This window comes from Onychostruthus taczanowskii, unplaced genomic scaffold (genome assembly GCF_017590055.1).
Source record: "Onychostruthus taczanowskii isolate IOZ18803 unplaced genomic scaffold, ASM1759005v1 scaffold12, whole genome shotgun sequence".
NCBI lineage: Eukaryota > Metazoa > Chordata > Aves > Passeriformes > Passeridae > Onychostruthus > Onychostruthus taczanowskii.
The window spans coordinates 9458227-9484885 of NW_024498351.1; the positions used below are offsets into that span (position 1 = coordinate 9458227).

General features: G+C 36.3%; 1 protein-coding gene across 1 annotated transcript in view; it reads right to left on the reverse strand.

Annotated features, from left to right (window-relative positions):
• The window catches only part of SPOCK3 (SPARC (osteonectin), cwcv and kazal like domains proteoglycan 3), a 157895-nt gene that overhangs the window by 67951 nt on the left and 63285 nt on the right, over positions 1–26659 (reverse strand). The window contains exon 3 of the mRNA XM_041427939.1: positions 17105–17219. Coding sequence (XP_041283873.1) covers positions 17105–17187 — 83 coding nt within the window. The 5' untranslated portion in view covers positions 17188–17219. The remainder of the gene's footprint in view (positions 1–17104; positions 17220–26659) is intronic.

Sequence of the window (26659 nt, forward strand, 5' to 3'; positions counted from 1 at the left end):
TAACTAAAGAAACAATTTGAACCAAAACTGAAAAATTTAAGGAGAGACATAAGTAACTATATGTCTCTCCAGATTATATTTAACAATTCTGAGCTACTCAATACACCTGTGAGGAATAATAAGCCACTTCTACAAAGAATACATTCAAAGTATTCATGTTCAGGGATCCGAATATCCCTTAACTGAAGAAGTTACTCAGGGTGGCTTCATAGTATGGCACAAAACCTTGCAGCCATCCATTTTAACAAATGTTCTTTGCTCTTTAGCACAGCTTTGGAGCAAGTGATACTTCCCTGCTCCCCAACCCCTGCTTCAAATTTATTGTACAGTATTTCACTCATCAGTGTGTCCATCTGTGTGGTTGATGCTGCACCCACCATCTACAGCTCAGCTTCTTAAACCTGCCAGGTTTAATTTATTGTTCTCCCCTCCTTCAGAAGTAGCACAACTCATTTGCTTAAACAGTAAAAGTGGGATTTTTTACTTTAAACTGCTATATTACAGGCACTGTGTAAGATAATTCTACCAAGCCTGGACACCCATTTACATTAAACAACTTTGAAGTGGACTCACTCTATCTAAATCAAGAATAATTCTGCTAAACAAGAAAGCCACAAATAGACATAAGAGACCTCTTTATGTCCTATATACTGCCTGGTGCTGAGGAGCAATACAGGGACACGTAGGAACAGGATAAGTGGTAACGTCTTTACACTGAAAGAAATTAGTTTAGATCAGATACAGAAAGAAATTCCTCATGCACTGGAACAGGCTGCCCAGAGAAGTTATGGATGGCCTTTTCCTGGAAGTGTCCAAGGCCAGGCTAGATAGGGCTTTAGGAAACCTGGTCTAGTGGAAAGTGTTTCTGTCCATTGCAGAGGGGTTTTACTACATAATTTTAAGGTTCCTTCCAACCCAAACCATTCTATGAACCAGGCTTGAAACAGGCCAGCTGTCTTGATAATTCTAGTGCTAGGATGTTGAGAGCTTTGTAACAAGCTGGCTCCTGGATAACGGCCACGGCCAGATTAATCTGCCTGAGATACAAACAGGAGAAATGTAGAGGATTTTGTAGATAGTTAGCTATCTAACAAAGATCATGCTGGAAGCAAGAAGGAGACGAGGATAAAAGCGGCAAGGTCACTGTGCCCTTGCCGAAACTTGAAGTTGTGGGAGAAGCTCGTTAGCTAGCAAGAATGAAGGAACGATAGTAGAAACCATAACAAAGTGAACACAAGAATGTAAACGTAGACGTAGTTGACTGATAAATGACTAACCAATGATGAGCTCAATTTTTGCAATATGCATTAGCCTTATTAACACTGCTATAAATGTGTGTGCCTATTCAATAAACTTTTGAGGCTTGTTGTTCATCATCTGGTGTGCAAGTCTTCCTTCTCCATCACTAGGACTTTTTGCCCTTAATTCTACAGCCAAAATAATTTCAAAAGCAAAAAGATAATAACATGTCTGTGGTTACAGATTGTAAGACACAGCACACATGGACAGGAAATTGTGTTATGCAATGGTGCTCAGGATTACAAGTACCATTTATATGGTACTTACATTAAAACTAAAGAACTATTCTCTCAAACTAGTTTTGCTACTGTGGTTACTCTAGGTCACTTTTGACAAAGGCTGTGATGTTTTTAGATGGTAGTGTTAATCAGGTGCTAAAAGAGTGCTGTTTTACAGTCCATGAGTTCTTAAGAGAAATATCTATGTCTGTGAATCAGTACCTCATAAAAGTTCTGTATTCTGACACTGGTTAATGGCTATGGCATGTCTCTGAAAGAGACAATTCCTTTAGATCATGTAGACAACTGTCAGCTTACTGTACTGTAATCTTCCAAGTGCTCCTTAGATGGAAGAGCACCTATCAGCACCGATTTTCTCACTCCAGCAGAGGGAGAGGAAAGGAGAAAAAAACAAACAGAAAAGAGACAGAAAGGCTTTTCAGCTTCATATTATCTTTTCTGCCAGCATGATGTCTTCTGAGTTTATGAGTTATGTCTGATAACATCAGAAAATGGGAAGATAGAGCTGACAAGCTTTTATCATGTAGAGGTCTGCTCAGATAAAACATATAGCAACAAGTGCCTAGTAAGATGATAAAAGAGCAAAAGCAGGTCCATGGAGGATCATCTGCTGCAATATACTAACTTATTCTATTGATATTCTTTTACATTGAAAACACATAAAACTTTTCCTTTTTCTTTTTTCTCCTTGCTTACCACTGAAGGCTAAGTTCAGGTCGGGAGTGCTTGTCCTCAAATCTCACCCAGCTAGCTCAGGGCGGAGCCTGCCTAGGCAATGACATCCATGCGTGACACAGCTGGTCCAAACCATCAGCAAGTACCATGTCTATTATACACTCACTGTGCATGGTCTGTACACTGTGGTCACCCATACTGCCAGACATGCAGAAATTCACTGAACGAGTATCAAAATCTGCTTAGATAAACTTCATGGGAGAAAAGGGCAAAACTCTGATAAAATATACAACCCAGTTCAACAAAGCATTGCACCAGCTAAATGTACTAAAAGAAAAAGCAACACCTGCACAGCCTCTCCATTTTGGCTGCATATTGCTTGTGTTTGCCGTTGTTCTTCAAAACTGGACCATATTTTGCAACAACACTGATGTTCCTTAAATGCTAGTTTTATTTTGTAATACTCTTTTACCTCTGATCAAATCCAAGGATCATCGACAGTGACTCTCACTGGGGGAAAGTTCCCTTCTCAATAAGGAAGCAATTTAGCTTTTTTTATATATTGCAAGTTGTTGATTTTTACAGCAGGAAAATATTCAAATTTTAAATCATATATGGTTTGTTTTACTTATTAATCTGATTTTGTCATAGAAATATTAAACCAACAGAGATAGGTACAGTTATTGCTGTATTGGAAATAAACCAAACAGATTAAAACAAAACTTTGCTACTTTCATTGCCATCTATAAATGAAGGTATCTTTAAAGCATAGAAGATTATTTGTGCTATTGCTCAAGGCAAGAAAATCAAAGAAATTTAAAGTGTGAGGTTTTCTAGTCTGATAATTCGCACATATAAATAGATCATTTTACAGATGGAAATTTAATACAAAACAGACATATCCATGATGAAATGTGTGCCAGAATATCAATGAAAAAAAAATTGTCAATAATACTGCCAAAAGTAGTTTTACTAACTACTGTAATGTTATTTCACATTATTTAGCCTAGCATGACAGAAGTTCTCTTTTATTATTTATGTTGGCATTATATTTCCTCTTATGCCTGTAAGAAAAAACAAATCCAACTTGATTTCGTAAAATAATCTGATAGGCACACAACTGACAATAACTTCTTTTTTTGCCATTAGGAAGTCAGTAATGTTCCAATTTTAATCCTTTTCCTTTTCTATTAAGGTTCATAAACATCAGCAGTATAGACTCTTCCTTACTTTTTCTTTCTTCCTTCCTCAATTACTCAAATGCAGGTCCCATAAAATGGTACCTACAGGATAATATAAAATCTATTTTTTCTCCATTCCAGCCACCATAAAGCATCTCTTACTGGATATGACTGCATAAATAATAAGCCATGCTAAGTGAAAACACAAAGTACTGTGATGAAGAAAAGTAATATAGAAAAATGGAGAAGAGTTATTTGAAGAGAGAGAAAAACAGTAAACAAAACTACAACAGAAATGCTAAAAGGCAAATTCTTAAATAAACAAAAGCATGTTACAAAAGGTAAAACAGCAATAATCAGTATTTCTGGAATGGTAACACAAAGGGAATTGTGGTTCAGCTTTTAGGGCTCTACTTTCACGTTTTCATTCTGCAGCACAAAAAATTTGGAAAATTCTGAGTATTTCAAAAACTATTTCCAACTGTTCAGAAAAACTGATAAATCAGATAGCTAAAGCTTCACCTTTTCCTTTGCTTCATTACTCCTAGAGGGTCTACATTTTCATACAACTGGGGCCCTTGCTGGTGCCTCAGCTGGACACCCCTGGTACTCTGCATACCATAACACAGCAGTGATCCTGATTCAGCTGCCTAATTTCTTCTTAAAACTCATGACTCCACAAAACAAAATATTCACCACTCAGCCTCATGGCTGAACATGCTTCCAAATGCTTTGCTTTAGAAGACCAAAAAATTCACCTTTGAAATCCCAAGATCTCAATGCAGTAAGAGTGATAAATATGCTGCAGTTATACGGAAGAAGGAAAAAATAATCTATTGAGAGATGACAAATGGAAATAGATATTTTCTGCCCCCACTGTGGGGCAAAAAAAAAAATAAAAAAATTCATAATTTTCTTGGGAAAGCATCTGTTTGCAGAAAAGAAGGAATTTTTTAATTTTAAAAATTCTGAGAGCAGACAGTGTACTTTTTCCAGTGGCATTTTTCTTTCCCTATTTCATAATTTAGCTCAACACTTATTTTTATTTCAGTCTTTATAGGTTTGGGCATATATAAATAACTGTGTCTTTTGATATCTAAATTACTTTGGTAAGACAGTAAATTGTGGACTCTAATTGGACTTGTATCCAGTCTGCTGATCAAATACAGAGCCTCTTTGTTGAAAGCAGCTGGGAAGCTGGAAAGGAACAGCTAAAAGGAACAGCTAAAAGGAACTCAGGAGTAAAGTGACCAGAGGCAAAACATACAACTCTATTGTGAAAAACAGGTTTGTCATGCGCCAGAAAAATCAACTGTCTTACCTGCATGCCAGCTTAGAGCATTACTCTAACTCTTCACACATGCATTTCTCAACCTTCCTTTTAACCACAAAGCAGACCAAGAGCTCAGTGGCAGTAGTGTCTTTCAAAATTAAACAGATTCTTAAAATCTGTTTGGAATCTGCTGCCTCATGTAGTCTCCCCTTTCCTTCATTATGAGAGGAAATTAAAGTAACTGAGCAATGACTACAGAAATAAAATCCTGTCATAGTCATTCTTACTAAGTTAGCACTAAGTGTCCATTTTCCAGCGTCTTCCTCCAGATGTCTCTTTAGGTTTTTGATCCTATTTTCAACAGCTCAGAAGTGTTTGTTTCTGGTATGTTCATTTATCAAGGTGGCCATGATAGCAGGAGTCTCAAATAAATTGTGAGATCTTACTCAAAAAGATTTCTTAACATTTACAGACTATCCTCTTCTCCATTCTTTACAAATTTCCATTGTTTTGTTTGCTTTTATAACTACTGCATCTGCATTAAGTTTCCTAAGTTCTTCACAATGACCCTCTGTGTTTGCTTCTCAGTTGAATATATAAACAATTACTGATCCTATCAGAAATTACCTTTTTTTCCAATTTGAAGACAGGAGAGGTGAATTAGAGCATGACAAAAACATTGCAGTGTAGGCAAAAAACCTCCAGCGTTACTTTAAAGTAAATGGTTATTTGATGTCATATAACTTCTAGATACCAGTGCACATCTAGAATATGGAAGAAATTCAGTTTTCCTGACATCTCAAAAGTGTACCAAAAAAGCTGAAGTTACCCTAGAAGTGTTACTATTGAGAGTTCTCTGTAGAAGAATTGTATGGATAGAAAGCTCAATAATATAAAGATCTCCAGTGTTCCGTGTAACAGTGAATAAGGGAATAGCAAGCCCTCACTTCCTACCACCCAATATGTATGTTTGTCTGATGATACCTAAGATCATCCAGAGGATCTTGGCTGCACCTTCATACCTTTTAGAGACTCTAGTAGCATACTCCAAATATGCAAAATCAATTGCTGATAACATCAGGATATCACTTTCCTGCAGTCTTATGTTTATCATCCTACTCCCCAGCTTAAATCTCCTCTCAGACCATCTTTTCTCTTTGCTTCTACCTTGCACCAATGAGTTTGGGGTTAAAGAGGAGATGATGTCCGGGGTTATCTTTAGAAAGAAGACCCAACAGAAAAAGCTTTTAATTTGTGTTGAATTTAGGGATCAAAACTTCAAATCAGCTTTCGTAAGTATGCAAATCTTTGTACTATAAACATTCATTGGCAATAAATATGCAAATGGTGAAGGCAAAGGCAAGGGGAATTTATTTTTCAAGATGTGCAAATGTTTTCAGAAACATTTAGGTGCCCAGATCTTTAGCTGATCAAGAAATGAAGTAATCCCTAAATTACAATAATTATCTTAAACGTTGACACATATGAAACTCTCTGACAAGAAAAAGCCCACGTAGGTATATTTCTCTATGAAACATCTTTCCCAGAGGCATTATTTCTAAAATCCAAAAGGTTGTATTTTACAACAGTTGTTATTTTAGACTCTGAACTAAAATAATCTACAGTTAAGAAAGAAAGAATAATAATTAGAAAGCAGAACGGAAAAATTATGTCTCATACACAGTCATGACCAAAACCACAAAGAATTAAATAATTTTAAATCACAGTGAAAAAGTTATGTATTGATGAATACATGTCCTCCAAGATGATAACTTTGGTTGGCTTGATCCGTAGGTGCTATGAACCCATTCAGCAGTCTCTTAATCTTTCTACCCCATCAGTTAGTGGAGAAAAGTTGTCCTGAACACAGGAGAGAATTGATGCTTCTTTTATTGTGTTATTTTGTTAGCTTGGTTTGGGGTGGTTTTGTTTGCTTTTTATTGCTTTATGGAACAGTCTAGGAATTCCAAATCTGTGTCTATTAGGAAAGTGATATACTGTAAGCATTGTTGCTATTGCATCTGCAACTTAGGCAACACTCAGTCTATAAAATTAGGATACATTCTGAATGTTTTGCACTTTTGCAGTCTTGTAAAAAAACCACACTCTGCTATTATAAAACACTTATATAAATTTTACCCCCAAAGTGTACCTGTCCTTGAATGATCAAATGTACCACTGAAGGTCTGTATTTGACGGAAGTATCCCTCAAAGGAATTGAACCAGAACACGCTGGAGTCACAGCTACACTGAGTTCACGTGTCCTCAGGTGTAATCTCTTCTTTGCCTCCCTCAGGAGTTCTGTTTAGACAGAATTGGAGTATTTCTTTGAGATTTCTGAATACAGAATCTACAGTGGCACACGTCATGTGCATAGTCTGTGCATGTACCATAAACCCAATACAACTCTTGAAACCACTAGACAGATAGTGCCTGAATTAACGAAGTGGATCCTACAGATTTAGGAAGCTTTAAATCCAGACTTAACTGTACTGTGATTGTAAGAAATTTTCCTTATTATTATTGCTATTACTAATACAGAAGATGCATAGGTGTTTTAGAAAAAGTGTTTGTGTGGTGTAAGCATCCCAGTACACAGATTTTGACATAAATGAAAAAAAAAAGATGCTTTTTTAGGTAGTAAGTATCTAATATAAAAGATATAGTAGTCTGTGGCAAAAGCCACACGCCTAAGTAAAATACTTCTGTTCTACTGCAGCAGTCAACAGCACTTTGCAAATGCAAACCTATTTTAGACAATCTGGACTCATGAAAAGGGTTTTGACATTTGATTTTAAACAAAAGATAAAAATGCTGCCAGACACAAAACCCCTTTATATAACTGACCATGTAACAAACAGGAACTTTTAGAGACTCTTGACATGCCTTTAGCATGCTGAGCACACTATTTGTTTTCCAAAAGCAGTAATACAATTTACTGCAAAGTAGCAATATATGCACATACTTCACTTGATGATGACAAACACCTCCAGCTACTACACTTAAGGTATTGGAAACCTTAAATGCATTGTTTTACATAAATGGAAATTAGTACAATGATTTCTATTCCCTGAACACTACTCCTACTTGGTTTCACATACTATCCTTCTCCCACCACTGGTACATAAGCAAAACAACAGACGTATTCAGAGCCTATATACACAACTTATGAACCATAACTTTCAAATAAAATGAAATACATAAAAACTGATGCTAGGTAGTAATAAAAGCACCTCATTATAACCAAAATCAAATTTTAAAACCTGTGAAAGAGCCCTTCATATACAAGCATCCTGAAATTCTACTCTGTTCCATTACTCAGTATTAGAGTATTTCAGTAATACTGAAAGGAAAAAAAAAAAACCAAAACCAACCCCCTGAAGACACAAGCCACAAAGAAACTCCAAGTTAAACATTAACTGATTACAAATGTTTGCATCAGCTATTTTAGAAACGATAATATTTTCTAATAAAGTACACTGAAAACTAATTCTGATAGCTAATTTTTAAAGCACCATAAAAATATATCACGAGCTTAACAGGTATTTTTAGGCAGGGGCATGGAACTATTCCTAAATTCACTTTGCCTACCTTTTGTAGTAAAGGAATATTCAATGATTTTATACTTATAATTTTGTGTTACTTCAAGGTTTACAATTATACACAGTGAGTCATTGCCTTGGACTGCAATCACAGCTTCATAGTTAAGGGCAGAGAAGTAATTTAAAAGCACTGTCTTCACCATTCTTCCTAATGTTTTTAGCAAAAAAGCCATCTTTTAAAGTAGATTCTCAGGAATACTGTAAGGATAAAGACCATTTTAAAACAACACAACAAAAGCTGACACAGCATTTTTTACAAACAGGACAGTACGTTACTATCCCCCAGGATTAGCCAAATTGTACATCTACCAACAAAGCTTTCCTAGACACTCAGATTTCCTAGTCACATTCTTTCCTGTTATCTAGTTTATGAACTGAAGTTTTCTAACTCACTGCTTCTTACGAGATGATACAACTGAATGTGCCTTCAGCCACCAACAGCAAGACAGAAAGAAACACAGCAAGCTGAAATCCATCTTCCTGAAAAAAAAAAAATCTAATCCTAATTTATAATCTCATTGCAGAATTTTTAAGTAGAACTCTCTTGATCACAAAAAAAGTCATCATGTGAAATGATTATCCAGTGCACCCTCTCAATCCTACAGGCAACTGAGAATCTCAGCAAGCTTCTTGCTGGAGCCAGTAGAAAATTACTAGGCTCAGAACTTACTAAACTAACTGAAGTCCATATGATTTAGTCTTGCATAGAACTCCACATTTTCCTTAAAAAAAAAAGCCTATCACGGACTTTTGAAAGGGGAAAGTACATTGGACAACTCCTGTTCTGACAACAAATAGAATACAAAGGCTCTGTTTAGGTACCTTTTATTTAAAATCTGTTTTACATACCCAAAAAAACCCCAAAAAAACACCAAACCCCAAACATTAAAAAATTAATATTTTCGATTTTTATAGGCACGGTTTGAGGGTTGGATAAGTTGGGGTTTTTTTTCTATAAGGACAGCAATTTTTGAGTTTTGGAGCTGGACAGCAAGAAGTATAAATACTGTATGGCAGAGTAACAACCTTATAAATAGTAATGCTGATATGGACAACACTGATACTGCAATAGTCTTAGCAAAAGCTCCATAGAGAGAGAGAAGGAATTCCATGAGAGGGTCCTGTTTTCCTCTAGCTGTGTACCCATAACTCCTGCTACCAGGAATGGAGGGAACAGAAGCTCACCAAGGAATTTACATGCCTTCAGAGCACATGCAGAATGTAGGATGCACAGCGTCAGTCACCTTCCTTCCTCCCCAGTACAATGAAATGGAGAGTAAAAAAAGAAGCTTCATGTTCTCACTTTAATAAATTAAATTGCACAGCATATAAAAATCTCCAACATATTCAAATTTTCACCTCTCTTAAGCACATAAAAGTCCAAATTATTTTCTCAGCAAGTTCAATGAAGCTACAGCTAAGCACATTTCCTTTTCAGTAGTTTGTAGAGTGCAAGTATGATCACAATGGCATAGTTACACAATAATTGGTCTAATCAAAGCTATATAATGTTAGCATTGTGAATGAAGTAGTGTTGCTCATTAGCCTATTACAAAAGAATTACTGTAAATTCAGCCTACGTGCAGCATCACTTCCTGTGCAAACAAACACAGATAATGCAGCAAGCTTGAAACACTGCCAAGCTGGCAGACTGGCAGCACAAATTATGCAAAGAACCAGAAAGCCTTCAGTAGATTCAATAGAGCTTGGAGGATAAGAATGATTAAGTGTTTCTGTGTACAACTACAAATCACAGTAATGAATCAGACTAAAATTTCCAATAAGAGACTTAACTGCACCAGCTGGCCTTCTTCAGCAGCATTATAATGTGAAATGATGACATCCTAAATAGTGGTGTTTGCAACTTTCACAAAATCTGCCCAAAGCAACTCCTTTGTTTTCCTTCAGTTTTTTGAAAGCTTGTTTGTTTTGTTGGGCTTTTTATTTAAATAATAAAACATTGCAGCACCTAAAATGACAGGAAAGCTACAAAGCTATACTGCTCCTCCTTCTCTGCTGCTTTTCCTTTTTTTCTAACCTAATGAGAAAATCTTCCATATCAGCTCTAATAGATTTGCTTTCAAAACTGCTCAGACTAATAATACAACTACAGATACAAATACAGATTTGCAATTTCATTCTTTTTTTCTTTTCTAATCAGAAATTGAGTGGTAACAAGTCTAAATTAAAACCCCTATTTCCTTTATTGCAAAGGACAGGAGATAGCAAAATACCTCAGGTTCAAAAGTATGATGTGTTGGAAATCTGGGATACATGTTTCCATATAATACGAACAAAAAGAATACATATGCATGTGTACTTATTCACTCATATATATGCATATATGAATGTGCACATATGTATGTACACGTATGCACTAAATATGTGTGTGAATTTTTCTCACTTATAGGCACAAATAAGCCTCTCAAATTTGACTTCTTCACTTTTTCTGCTTGGGAGCATAAGTTCAGCCATGTAGCACCCACACAAATAGAAACAGAAGGGTTTTTATTTTCTTTCACAGTGTTACTCTGAGCTTCTGCCACATTATTCCAGGATAATCCACATCATGCTCCAAGGCTCAACACTCATCACTTCCAAGCTGAGATGGAACATTTTCCTCAAGTTAAAATACTAAGGTGACCAAATACAGGGAAGATCTACTGATAATCTATCTCATAGAAAATGCATTCAGACTGATTTTCCATATTCTTCAGAAAACTGGAAGAGGACAGAGTCCAAGGCAAGATAATGGTCTAGATGACCAATGACTTGAACCAAATGAGCACCTCCAAATGTCATTTAAACCAAAACCCTGAAGGAAGTTGTAACAAGATTAAATGCCACCACAAAATCTATGAAGCTATCCAACTCCACTACCTTAATAAACTGGATTAGGTGATGCAACATCTTTACCACTATCAGCTTCTTTGAGTCTGTAATAAAGTGACACTCTTCAATACGCTTTAATAGTGAAACTGTCCTACCTTGAAGACTGCACCCACAGGCAGAAATATGACAGAATTCTTATTAATCCCTAAATTCAGGTCCTCCTCCACACAGGCTTGGGGCAGAGAACAATTGTCACTAAATCTATCTTCATTTCACAGAACTCTGAAGAGTTACTAATTCCTAGAGAGTGAATTCTATATCATTAGGCTTTCTATACTGCTCACCTCTACCCAGCTGTGCACCTTACAGATGTCCAGTCTGCACACTTCTCTGGAGTCTGCCTTGTGGAGCTCTAAGAGAAAAAGAGCCGCTATAATTTTTTATTTCTTATATAATTTTTTCTTTCTTTTAACTTAGAGAAATGCTTTCTTATTATGACTCTCTATTCATGACTGGTGAGCTCTCATTATTTTTACAGTGTTTCACACCTGTAACTGAAATGTTTTTACCATGAAAATAGTTGCCAGTCCTACCTTAATCTTTAATAAAATGCAGTGAGGGGGTTTTTTTAGAGTTGCAAGTATCATCAGAATCTGAGTTAGTATTTACTGGAAACCAGTTACTACTGCTTCCTATTCTGAAACCTAAGAATAAATGATTGGAGATGGTAAAAAATCCAAAGAAATAGGGAGTTCGATATCACTACACAAGTAAGGGCTGTCAGGTCTTTAAACATTGTTATTCCATCTTAACATGCTATGGCAGAGACAAATGCAATCTATTTCTGCCATAGCAGGGAGCCGTGGTGTCGATCTGCACAATTGACATAAACAAACTCACAAGAGCATAGCAGGACCTTCACAGTGGGGGCAGGGGGCATCATGTCTTGTGGGGAATTCACAAAAGAGACAGATCTACATCTGCCTAGAAAAACTGCACACACCTTCATTGCACTAAATAATTTAATGCCTCCAAGCATTGATTGATTAAATGCATCAAATCAATTTTTACACAGTACTTTTCTTCTCCTTATGGAAGAAGAAAAAGAGACTGGTTTTTAATCAGAGTCCACTAGGATCAATGAGTGAGTACAATACTAGTCACCAGGTTCTAATACATCAAAGACACTGGGATTCACTTGAAACATGATTTTCACCCCAAAACTGTTTTGCAATTTCCTAATTTTCAGAACTTTTAGAATAGTCATGTTGAGAGAGTCTTCACTGGTTTCCAGCTGTAAGCAGTCAAATCTTGGAATGGGCTGTACAATAACTAAGTCTCAACTGAATTAATCTCATTTATAAATTGTCTCCTGCAGCTGATTTGAGATAAAAAAATTGAGATAAAAGGAAAGAGAAACATTTGAAGAAGAGCCCGCACTGCCTCTTCTTTCTTTCACCTTTAGGTGTTAGGTTTAAATATTTTTAACAAACATGGAGTACAAAAAGGATTCCAATAAAAGTAATTCTCCTGAAACCAGAGGCACTGCCCCATGTTGACAGGTATTCTTACATTAGAATTCTATGCTGGGTAGAAACCCTTTCCCATTTTTCCAAGTTTTCCTGCTCTTCATCTGCAGATAACCTACTGGATTAGAACTTCATCTATACACTGCTTAGTTTAGTACTGCAGCCTATTATTCACACAATGTCAGCCTTAATGAAAATTAGAGTACGTGTCAATATCATAATTCTCCCTTTCAAATCTAAAAGGAAGTTAACACACTATTCATCAGGACCTGTAAATCTAGGACAGGTCACCACTGGACTAACTTTTCCAGTTTCCTGAGCCTGGTTAGTTACCAGCTTGCATGGCCTTAATGAGCTCCTGCATGTTGTGGTGTCAGCACATATCCTTTCTTTCCTCACTCAAAGTGGCAACAAGAAGTACATGGAGATTGTAGGATTTATCTCCACCACCTGCTGTGCTAAATACACAAAAAGCACACATACCATTGAGGGCATTAGGAAATGTCCATTACCACCTACAGCCCTCTCCTCTGACTCATCCTTTTTATTCCTGTCCAAATGTCTTCTGGCAGAGCACTCACATAACTTCTTTCCTCTTCCTCAAGCTCACTGGGGTGAACTCACAGTTGCCAGAGATTCTTAGTACTGCAGATGCAAATAGCTAAATCTCCTGAGAGTGAAGAGATTGGAAACTAAAATGAGTAGCTGATTTCTCCCAGTGTGAATATCCTGCCTGCCACCGTAACACTCACATCAATACATCCCAATATAACCAATACTGTATTTAATATTCTGCAAGTTGTGTTTGTAATGGAATAAGGCATACTCCGAAGCATTTCATTATTTCATATAAAGACCCTTTACAGACTTTTTTCCCCATAAAGCCCTTTTACTTACCCAACAAAGATAAACTGGAAAGCGCAACAGGATGACAAAACACCATTCAGCCAAAATGAAAAGTTAATGACAAATTCCCAAATTTCAAAAAAATCAATGGAAATTCTCTTTTACATCATAGTTTGAATTACCTGTTTATGATGCATTGTAGTGCTGGCAGATACTCCTTTTCTACAGCAATCCACATGGGATTAATGTGAACAACATTTATATACATATCCTGCATATTTTCCCCTCAAGTAATCTTTCTTTCACAGCAGAGAGCTAAGTGTGTAGCACACAGAACACAATTTCCAAGACAGTTAAAGCCAGCAGAGATGCAAATGCTGTTACCTGCTACCAACAAAAATCTTGCTCCTTTAAGCATATCCCTGTGTTTTCAAAGTCCTGATATTTCCAACTGTTCTCATGACCAATGATCTACAACACCTATTTCATCTTTTTGTCAAATGCTATTCAGTCTTTCCAGGACAGCACATAAAGGAAGCTCTTGTGCTGTGGCCCTGCAGGAGTGTGCTAGCAGAGGACTTGCCATCTTGGCAGTCTACCAGAAAGGGAAATGAGCCATGAGAGGAGACTGAGGGAGGATCATGATCTCCCTCAGCTGCCATGGAAACTGAGGAAAGAGCAAAACCATAGGCTTGACTGACCCACAACTCCATGAAAAGGACAGTGAGACACAGTAGCTGGTTTTGAAACCATACAAATGCAAGCACACTGCAGTAAGATCACAGTGCTGAGATCCCCAGTCTAAAAGAAATTTTAACACTTCTGAAAGCACAGGCAGAATCATCACTAAAGTGTGCTGTCACATTAATTAAACCTGTTGGGACCTTGTCATATCAGGTCCCTCCCTACCAGCCTTGCAGGTGGCTGGGATATCCACCCATGCCTCACTGTGTGGTGCTGAGGGGCCCTCAGTCATCCAAACTGGGCTGCAATGTTTGGAGATTGCACTATACAGAGAAGAACACCCAGGACAGCACAGACTGAACAACAATGTCTATGCCTATGTGTTTTTTTCTGAAAGTTAGTTTCTTACAAACAACAAAAGAAATTACCAAACTGAGTCCTCCATTTGATACAATTATCAGTCTTCACTGATTAGCAACTTCTCTATGCTATTACCTAAAGAAAGTAACAGAATTTATAAACAGAAATTTATGAACTAGGTAATAGGGCTGCTTGGGAATGCTGCTTCTAGTAATAGAGAATTCAACTATAAATCAGAGCATTTCAACTTGATGACACTACAGAAAAATCTACTCAGCTGTAACTGTATTTCATGCCTCTTTCCCTGCGGGTAGTCCAAAGGTGCCCATAAACATTTTATTTATCTTGGAAGTCTGCAAAGTCTCCTCTTCCCTGACAGTCTCTTGGGGATTATCTTTGCCACTGTATCAATTCACATACTTTAAAATACTTTTCCCGTGCAAGAGTCTTGGGAAAAATCTCTGGAACTTCTATGGATCTATACAGCAAATATGTCCAAATTAAAATCTATGGGCAAGTTCTTTATGAAGAGCTCCCAATAATTCATGAAAAAGGTCTCAACTATTTTATCCAGAAAACATCCCCAACTACCTTTTTTTAATTATTCATATTACCCAATCCTAGAAGGACACCACATGTGCACACACACAAACTAAGCAAAAAGGAAGGACTACTGGGATGAAAATTTTGTAAATGTTTATTCACAAGAGATTACAGACAAATGATATCTTAGAAATGGATACTGGTAGATGGGTTATATTATCAACTGTCAAGTTATGCTTTCTCATCTAATTTTTACCAAGATTCATGCAGAGTGCACTAGTCCTTTGGGAAATCTGAGAAACAGATGGCCCTAGTGATAACCAGTATGCCAACTGTACATACAACTGAAGGAACAACATGTTGGGCAAAGAAAATCAGTCGTGGTAAAGAGACTCAGCAGACATGTCTCCTTGTGTTTATAATACTCATACTTTAAACACACCATGTTACGAAAAGGTCAGAAACTGCAAGAAAAAAAGCCTTTTTAGAAAGAAAGCAAATTATTTCTCCTTGTATGTGGTAATCTGGGGGAACAGGGAGATCTAAGCTTGGGAAAACCCTGCCCTGGCTCAGCACAGATAGGTAAAAAATTGCTTCATCTACCTTGCAAAACTAGATTTAGAGTGCTTTTACAATCATCACGTTTCTGCCATTCTAAAGTTTCCCATTATTGACTGCATTATATTCAGGCAAGTTTTGTCTTTTAAAATATTACCTTTCTAAAAGAGTACTAAGAACTGTGGGAGGAATAATACAGGGATGAAGGCTGATGTCAAAAAGTTTCTTAATTCAAGAGTAGTCATCTTCATCTAATCTAAAAGAGTTCAGTTGTCAACTACTGCATGTATACTTAACTAGAAAATGTCATTATTTGCATTGTTTTCCATGACATGTAATACCTCAGAAATTTTGAATTATTGTATAGTTTCTTCACGGTTAACACTCATGTATTCCCAACACTTCACAGGAAGCTGAAAGCAGGCTACCTGCCTTTGATAATAATTCTTGCACCATATATAGCACCTTACCAAACTAAAATGTCTAGCTCTACACTGAGATTGTTTAATATAAATAGTGTAACTCCACAAATACTGGTTTTTTTGTTAATTAAGTACAGCTGCAGATCGAGAACAGTTTAAACTTTTCCTTTCACTATGTACTATCTTTCTTGTTTGAAAAGCTCCAGATGGATGTATTTAACATAACTAGACACTCAGAAGAACATTCCTTGTATCATTCATAAAACTGTACTTGAAATGATCCTCTTCCAACACACAAGGAAGTCTTATTTTCCTCAGCTCTTTACAGCCCCTACTAAGCAAAGCACTTTAACAGACACTTATTTAAATCAATTTATTGAAATTTAGCCATTCTACTGTGTCCTGTTTCCCACAATGAAGTGTGCAAAAAAAGAACAATGTCAAGTTGAAAATGTAATTTGACTCCACCTTCTTAGCACACAACAGTCAACTAAGTGAATGGTTCAGGTCCTACATATTCATATTTCTGCCTCAGACAAAGCCATAAAAACACATGAATTTGCTATATATTTTCTCCTCACATTTAACCAGTCCAGCATGCAAAGAAAATCACAATGCACAGAAGAGAAAAAGAAGAGAGAAAAAATCTCCCACTAATGTCAAAAAACTTACACTGTGTATCAGCCTGTTATCTACATTTCAGCAGGCAGTTTTGAGTTCTCTAGCTTATAATAGGAAGAAATGATGTCAAAGTAATGTACAGCAGTAGGATACTATCACAATATTTTTATTCATTTAGTACTGGCACAGTGGGTATTTCCCTAAATGCATTTTTACCAGCAGCTTGCAATACTTAAATATGTATACTTTTTTAATATTCTAGCCAAAAGGAATCAAGTAGTAAACATTATAATCAAATTATGTATACATAATGACTTCTAAAATCCACTTCTACTCTGCTCACATCTTGTTAAGCAATTAAACTAATTAAAATGGATTTATGGTTTACAAGTCATGAACACTACAAAAATGTCTACAGGATTAACTTTTAAAGTATTTACCTGTGCGTAAGCCTTCGATGACTAATGCAAACTGCAGTTTGTTGATCCTGTGCAACACAGACTTTATGGCGACTACATTTCATCTTCAAACATGGATCTTTAGCCGGATCTAAAGCTGAAAACAGTTTTAGAAAGTTGTTAACAGTTACAGAAACACCACACATAACACCCACCCAGTATGTGGAGGGGGTTGGCCTGCTGCTTGTATGCTGCTGGATTGAAAGGAGCCAGAAAGAAATACAGCTGTTGTGTAGGTAAGTACTCCCTGCTATACCCTTTTAACAACTGCCACTCTCTGACTGCAATCCCCAAATAATGATATTGCCACCTTGAAAGCAGTTTCCCTTAAGTGTTTACTATGACACAACTGGGTTCCTCCTACTCAACATTAAGTGATGAACGACACTGAATTTACTAAGAGGTTATTACTCAGATGACATTTCAGTAAAAGAAAAAGTAAACTAAAATATGCAGGTGAGTGATTTGTGTGACTCCATCTTTAAACATAAATTCTACCTATTTCCAGGTTTCTATTTCTGCTTCATTTTTTTAGCTGGTCCTTTAGTCATAATCCCTACTCATTTTTGAAGTACAAATCCAACTAAGAACAGTGATTTCTGACTATAATACTGGAAGAGCCAAATAATGCTGTTTGTTGCTCACCACTAAACTCGCAACTTTCTTTCACGTCTACATGGCTATAATATAGAAAAGCATCTGGCAATTTAAGCTATCTCAAGAGACAATCAATTTCTCCCTTCTCCGACCTTCATTTTGTCCTTTCAAGTAATCTAACTATTCCAAAACTGGTTTTTTCACCCCTACTGGTATCCTTGTTTTAATCAAGAAAGCTGTGAACAACTGGAATTCAGTTTTCCTGTGTTCTTCTTCACATTAGCATATTACTGTGCAGTATTCAGAAATGCTCTTTCCCCATCTCTTGCATCTGCTTATAAAATAGCACAGCATCACAGAATATTCTGAGTTGGAAGGGACCCACGAGAATCAACAAGTCCAACTCTTGGCCCTGCACAGGACATTCCCAACAATCACACCATGTGCCAGACAGCATACATTTGTATATACATTTTCTAAAAGATAATTTATGTTTCTTCTGTTCTTCACAATCAAAAGTAATCTTTTAACCACATCTCTACGTGACCTGACAGAGGATATTAACTTAAGCCTCCTAACCATGCACGTACCCAAAAAACAAGAACCGAGCTGATCATTAGTTGCAGTTTTGATGCATGATGTTGTAGTGCTAAGTGTGATTAAATATAGTCTGAGCAGTGACTTTTTCAGGTTTTTTTTAATAATACATTCAGCTGTGCAAAAACAAATAGATCATACTATCATCAAAGCAGTAAAGTGATGGAATCATTGGTATAATAATAATTCAATGCAGACAAAAAGGAAGTATTTTGTTAACTGCCGCAAAACCCATATGAAAAGTATTCTTCTTCCACACATTTTTATTTCTATGGCAAACTAGCCATAAAACCACCACACACAATCCAGAATAAGTCTGATTACAACAATTCTATACAAATGGGAAGCAACTGCAGCCAAAAAAAATGACTGAACTAGGGTTAGAGAATTGGAGTGAAAATTAAGGACAGCATATCCTTCTCCAATTTACTTTGGATTTTAGATTCCATTTCAAATATTTTCTCTGCTTGAAGTCAGGCAGGATGTAATGCCAGCCACTAGTAATCATTTAAGCTACTGGCCCTAGTGCCTCTTCCCAGAATGTTCCTTGATGGAGACACTAAGGTAGCAATACTGGAATATTGCCTATCTTCAGATAACTCTTCTGTTAAATAGAATAGGTTAATGAAATAAAAAAAAGAAAAAAATAAAACAACATGGGTAACAGAAATCTGGAATATAAGGAGGCTGAGTTTAATATCAAGTAGGAAACAGATTCCAGAAAAAAGATGAACAGCAGAGATCATGTAACCATTCCCACTGAAATGGTTACTTCATTTCTAAAATTCTTGGGACTGTGAAGGTATTTTTGAACAATTCCATCAAATTCAGCTAGCCATAAAACATGGTTTCGGCAATATGTTACATTTTGGCAAAACACTACAGGCAGAACCCAACTTAACAAACAAGAGATGGTAATTTCCCACTTTGTCTTTATGTCAACATGAAGATGGGTATCAAATGGAAAAAAGGACTTTCAGTATTTACTGATATAAGTAATATCATCTTTTGCTATTTGCTGACTCAGTGGCTATCACACCCTGTATGTAACCCTGGATCACCTCAGATGAGATACAGACTCACTAACAAGGTGAGCAAGCCAGCAGAGCCACAGGCATCAAAATCACAGGATCATTTCTATATCCAAAAGCATGTCCAGCACTCACAGTCTTGCCACTGACACTAACTCACATCATCACTCCATGACCTGCTGAACTTGTTCTCTGTCAGCTATAAGTTCCCTGTAAAGTGTTTTTCCCTCGCCTTATGTGTGACACACGACCTCCCTTTTCCCTTTTCACTTTTTCATGAAACTTTCTTAGTTACTGAACCAAGTGTTACTGATGGAGAAGTCAAAAAAGAATGTGCATCCTTGGAAACATTTTTTTCTAAAACAGCAACAGAGCTGATAACTGATAAAAAAGCAAACACAACTGATAAAAAAGCGCAGATTTTTGGAATGTAAAAAATTGAACTAACTGAAGGGTAAATGTCTTTCTGGACTAACAACATGCCAGAGGATAAAACAAGAAAGAACACAGAAAGAAATTTTGCTAGAAACCATGAAAACCACTACAAGTCTTCCTCTTTTTTCTCTCTGAACACCAGGTGCTCTAGTCAATCCTACACTATAAAGTACATAGCATCCACATCAGATTGCATTACTAATTTTGCCAGCTTTGAAAGGACTAAAAAAACAAGATATACACAAAAGCATGGAAATGGCTTGCCTTTCTCTTGAGCCCGTCTTATTTGATACTAGGAACTGACAAATTAATAATTTCATGGGAAATAAAGGCTAAACCACAAGAAAAACAGTTTTCAAAACCAGGGCCCAAAAATTTTCATGCTGGGGAGGAACTGTATTCCCCTTACAATGCAGGGACACGTCTGACTATGTGTCTGGTCTCTACAAGACATCATCCTAAATATCTTAAAGTACTATGAAAATGCATAAATTTATTTCAGGAAAAGTATCAGTTTCCTGAGTTTCCTGCTAAGCATGTAACTCATTTATATCAAGAAATACATGGCACTAAGTCTTTACTTCTTCAATTTTTATCCAATCAACATTTACTAAAATATCACCATATTTATGAAAATTAGAGGCTTCTGCCCCCCCACAATTGAAGTGAAAACATAGTTGTACAGCACAGTTACACTGCTACTGAAAACAGGTAAAGGTTTCCAATATAGAGAGTGAAGTCTAGACATAAGAAATATGTTTATGCAAGTCTTGACAGAAATCTCCTCTAATACTGTATCAGCTGACTTCCTACAATGTCACACACAACCAGCTTCTAAAGATGCAGGTCTGATATGAGCTTTAACAACTCAATAATGTTCACTTTACACAGCTTCCAATATTCAGAAAAGTGTACTTGCTATAGGTTATATGTCTGCATCCCTACTTTACATTTGTCCATGTATCTGGTTACAGTAACATGAAATGTCATGTTACCTAAATTTCAACGAGCAGAAAAATATCACTGTTACAAAAAGCAAAATTCCAAAATGTTTTTTAACATCTACTATTTCTCTAAGAACTTACACTGTAAATGATAAGTCACTATGACATTAGGAACTTCTGCTGACTTTTATAGATTAGTATGGATTTGTTTATCTTACATGGTAAGGAAGCAATTAATATTTAAAAACTTTATTCAATTATTACTAATAGATTTATTTATAATTCAAATTTGAGAAAGCAATTAAAAAAGCTTCCCATCACCCCTTCTGTAAGCTAATTTACAGCTGGCACTCCCAAAAACTGACATTATTCAGAACACCACTTTTATAGGGAATATAATAGGAAATAAAGACTAGCAAGCCATAACATAAGAATATTCTCAATGGCAGCACTTCAGTAGAAACCAGAGCAAATTATCATTATTCCACAATCTTTTGAGAGCATTCTAACATGCTCCTTTCTTTCCACTCCCAAGCAAAATGAAAGGTGAAAAAAGGTTAAGGACAAAGTTTTCAGACTTACAGTCTATTTTTTTCCTCCAGTGTTCTGATTCATTTCTGATGGGCAAAATAAGAAGCAACTACATATTTTGTTTCCGTTTACCAAAACTTCAGATATGTTTTGTGCACCCCACTACTTTAAAAGGCAAGTCTTGACTTCTTTGCAAAGTTTTCATATTTGACAATGCGGGGAGAAAAAACATTTAAATTATCTAAAACTTTTGGGTAAAATATTAACAATCAGGTCAAATGCCTAGGTTATAACGCAAGGCAGACAGAACCATAGAAGGGAATGACTCATTTGCCTCCTTTGATAAATCACACAATTCCTGAAGGTACCTGAAGACCGTGAATATCTTCACTTCTCCATTTTGAAAGATGGAGAATTTCTCACCTGCTATAGCAGGATTTCTCACTGACAAGTGTTGTGGGTCCCCAGCACCACAATTTCCAGTAACAGTAGGGAGGAGAGCAAGGCAGATCACATAAACACTCTGTTGCTATTATCAGCTAACACAGCTCAGATAAATGTTTCATTAAAATGAATAGTGGTAATGGTTATCTTTTGCCTAAATTGTACATTGATCAGCATTCAAAATTTGCGTGTGCGCATACAGACCCTCCTCAGTCACAGGTGGTTTGAATCCACACTGCTGTGGATTCATAACAAGAGAAGCCCATCTTACTATACAACACATCCACTGAGAATCAACACCTTTTAACTTCAACATACAAATGAATCTCTTTGCTGCTAGAAAGCTGAAATTTATATAAAAAAGAGAGAATAAACAAGAAGTAGCCTACCTCAGTAACTTGATGAGAATGTTCTGAAAAAGAAGAACTTCAAATATTTGTTTCTTTTCCCAGAGACTGTATTTGCCATGTAAAATTCACTACATAGCATGAAAAGCAGAATGGCTAACTACAGCTGGATGTTCACAAGAGGAATCTTCCTGAACACTAGTTCCATCTGGACACATGAATCTACAGCTTCAGCAAGAAGGCTAGAATAGAGGTTTTTCTGTAGGTGGTCAAAGATGTAATTAAAAGTTTAGATTCAAATCCCTGAACATCACTGGTTGTGTAGTCTGGTGTCTAACTCATGAGCAAGTGCTTCAATAATTAAGGTGGCTGTGTGTATGGAGGTAATTTCTACACAGGAAATTCTCCTCTCACAAGTGCTCAGAACTCTCCATACTGATGACTCAAGGACAATTGAGTAAAGTCTCTATCAGGCTTCTGTAAAAACCACCACTGTTCCTAATGTTCTATATTAGTAACCTCTGGGACATCAGCAGTGGGTTTCTAGCTGCCCTGCAATGGTTGTAGTTATGCCACACAAAAATTCTGATACACAAATAAACATCCAATACCAATTTACAACCATCTGACACAAAGTACTGCGTATTTCTATTTTGCTCACTGCTGCAAATAAAGTTTTTCTAAAATGGACATGAAAATGCCATTACACTGATTCATAACATGGTATTCTAGGTACTGATAATATAAGTTAAAATAAGTGCTAAAAAAGTAAAATTGAATCTGTCAGCTTATGTTCTTCCTCTGGAATGAACCCACTAAAGCTTGATCTATTTTTCAAAATTTCAAATACTTCACTCATTCTTTCTCCACTCCCTTTAAAACAATCATCTTCACTAAGTCACACTTTTTAAGCCATTTGTGCAGTGACTAAATTATAAGAAAATCTCCCCCTCAGTAATATCTATGACCTCTGCTTCAAAAACCTTCCCATTTTTTTATGTTTTGTCTTTTGGGTATTACTTGAAAGTTTGCAAGAGAATAGGTTGCACATAGCTCAAAAAGAGATGTAAATGAGAAATTCCACACAGAGTCAAATGCCTCCCTTATCATTATCTGTGACAATTCAGAAATGATCCTGTTTGTTTAAATCGTTGAAAAACATAGCTATTTTGGGCCCAGACTGGTGTAAGTGACAACAAAATTAGGACAATTATATTGAGCTTCGTCTATATATAATAAGGAACTCTCAAATATTCTGCAAAGATATCCAAACCCACTAAGACAAAGAGAAATGCAAGTACACACTTCTCTGGCATAGTTTTTAAGTTTTCAACAGCTTTATTAGAGCACTTTTGTTTTTTATTTTTATATTGAAATGTTCACTTTCTTGATTTGGCAGAAAAGAAAGAACACCTTAAGACTACTTGAACATTCACAATAGTGATATATTACCAGCAAACAGTTAAGCATTTTATTATCCTTTCCTAAACACACTAAATCATAATTTAGAGACATGCTGGCTGTGTTAGAATTGACATCTGGGCTCTTCGGATAGGGCAACAAGGGCAAAGAAACACTTGCAGACCTGTAAGAGCAGAAATGCACCTTCCTGAAAATTCTCCCACCTATTGTCTCACTTGCCAAGGTGATTATTCCTGCAAAACAACATGCTATAAAATGCAGTGCTGGTGAAGCCACACCTCGAATCCTGGGTTTAGTTTTGGGCACTCTCTACACTGAGGTGCTAGAGCATGTCCAGAGAAGGGCAACAGAGCTGGGGAAAGGCCTGGATCACTGATCTGATGAGAAACATCGGAAGGAGCTGGGTTGTTTAGCCTGGAGAAAAGGAAGCTCAGGGGAGACGTTATCACCCTTTCCAACTCCATGAAAGGAGAGTCCATTGAGGTGGGAGTTGGTCTTTTCTCCCAGCTAATGAGTGATAGGACAAAAAAGGAAACAGCCTCAAGTTGCACCAGGGAAATTTTAGATTGGATAGCAGGAAAAAGTTTTTTCCCCTCAAAAAGGGTTGCCAAGCATTGGAAGTAGCACTGTCCCTGGATGTGGTTAAAAGATGTGCAGATGTGGCACTCAGCAACATGGTTTAGCAGTGGGTTTGGAAGGGCTGGCTTAAAGGTTAGACTCGATGAACTCACAGGTCTTTTCCAACCTTAATGACTCTATTTTTGTCTCTTGGAGAACTCTAATTTCTTGTATTTCATTATGTATTCTTAAGTTACATAGGGAATTTTAATCAATTTCATTTTACTGTAATCAACTTCAGCTTTTAAATTTTTTTAAACCAACTAAACCAGAATCCAGTAGACTATTCATATGAAGTATCTATTACATCAGAAATATAAACATATCTGCATTTTGAAGAAGACTGGAATGACAAAAATGACCAGAAAATTGAAAAATTGTGGTAAAATTGAATGACAACCTCCACATAAAATAAATTCTGTAAAGAGTACTTCTTAACATTCTTTACATTTGTAATTTTAAAGATTAAGATGTTTTTAAATGCAAGATGTTAAACAGGTCAAAAAGGCAACTTCTAGTATTTCAGGTTTTGTTCTTCTATTCAAGTAAAACTATGTACAGCTCTTTTTTCTTCTTTAGTCTTTGCTTACTGTTTAATTCTTTTAAAGGGATTTATTAAACTATTTCTTTTTCCCTCAACATTAAATTGTAATGTTTTTTCCAAATTTCATCTTCTTAATACCTACCTCTGTTAGCTGCTTGACATGCCTTCATATTAAATTTCAGTAGCAAATATAAGCAAAGGCCTTTAAGTGAGCCTGTAAAGAAGAAGCAGTCCCAGTACACACCAAAGTATTTTTAGATATGCAATGCTCATGGACTTGGCCATTATCTGGGACATGCCAGCACAGTAGAGAGAAGCTGAACTTCTAAAGTGAGAGTTTTGCAGGACTAAATTTTAGCAGGTTTGTAACTGCAAAGAAACAGTTCCATACACCCTTTTCTCAGCACGCTGCCAGCTCGAGAAGCTCTGGTGTTGTACCTCTGGACAGCCACCATCACTTCTCCACTTTTCCGACACCTGCATCACATTTCCACTTTCCTGACGCCTGCATCCCGGATTTGGCCGTGTTAAAAACAAAAAAACAAACAAACAAAAAAAAAAATAAAAAAAACAAAACAAAAAAAAAAAAAACCAAAAAAAAAAAAAAAAAAAAAAACAAAAAACACTTCTTACTTTATCTTACAATAATCCTTGATATGGTGGCTCTAGACCTAACATCAGGGCATAAAGCAAAGATGAAAAGACAGCAGGAAATACAGGCTTAGACTGCTACTGAAGGCAAGCAAAACCTCTTATTATGGGCTCAGTGTAGCCTCAATAAAAATCCTTTTTACAGACTCTTTTAAAAATAGCTAAAAAATTTAGAATCCATTTGATGACCCCACAGAAATAAATACTGAAACAATTTGCAAGCCGTAACCAGAGAAGCAGATGTGTATTATCCAGTGAACCTCAGCTAGGAGCCAAGTCTGTGAATTGTGCAGAACAAGGCACTTTTGTGATGTTACCACAATAGATAAATTTATAAAAGAGAAATAATAAAAGAAAATTAATAAAAGAATCATCTAAACACAGCATCAGATAATTAAGAAAAAGCACCATGAAAGTGTTCCTCGGACATCTACAAGAGATCTTTCCAGACAAGGGCCAGCTGCTAGTATCATAAAGCAGTGGGAATCTGTTAACATAGGATTTAGTGTGCTTCATTAGTGAGCAGAATTCCTAAACATACCTAAACACCTGAAACTGGAAACTGTTCACCAGATCAAATATAGCTTAGTCTTACTAGTAAATAAGCATGAAATATTTTAAAAAGCTTTTCAGTTCTGCTCTTTTTGAAATGCACAGTGTCCTCTTAAAAAGACACCATTATTTCTTTATCTGAGACAACATTTTAAAGTACTATGTGATACATTTTAATTGCAAAACCCTGCAGCTTATCTTGAAAGTGATGGATGTATATTTCTAGTTTAAAAACATCAATAGTTCTACTGCAAAATCTAGATCATGAGAGCACATATCAAATGCAGCAAAGTTAATTCTACACGACTGTTTTCAGTCTTCAACTAATGGATCTTCATTAAACTCCCTTATGACTTCCTAGGGCTTGCAAATGAGTGAATCAAATTATTTTCTTGAATATGACTCTAAATTATTTCAGTTCACAGTACAGAAATGTATTTGCAAATTATAGAGATGTGTTTGCATATATTTGGATATCCTTAGTTACCCAAATTATTACAGAACTAGGTGGATGAAATACACAGAGCTAAAAGGCAAACATTAAACTAATATAAGTAGAATAGTTTCAAAATCTGGTTTTGTTGTATAACAGTATCTACAAAATTTCTGCTGTAAACAGACATCTAATATAACCTGATACTACAAAAGCCAAAAATAATTCAGTGGAATGGTCTACAAGAAATTTCATAAATACATCTATGAACCCACCATACCTTCAGGGTATTCAACCTCCACAGCAAATGTCATGCTGCATTTTTTCAATTACATGAATATACTCCACTTTTCCTCCAAGGTACTTCCATTGAGCAAAGGAAAACATCCTT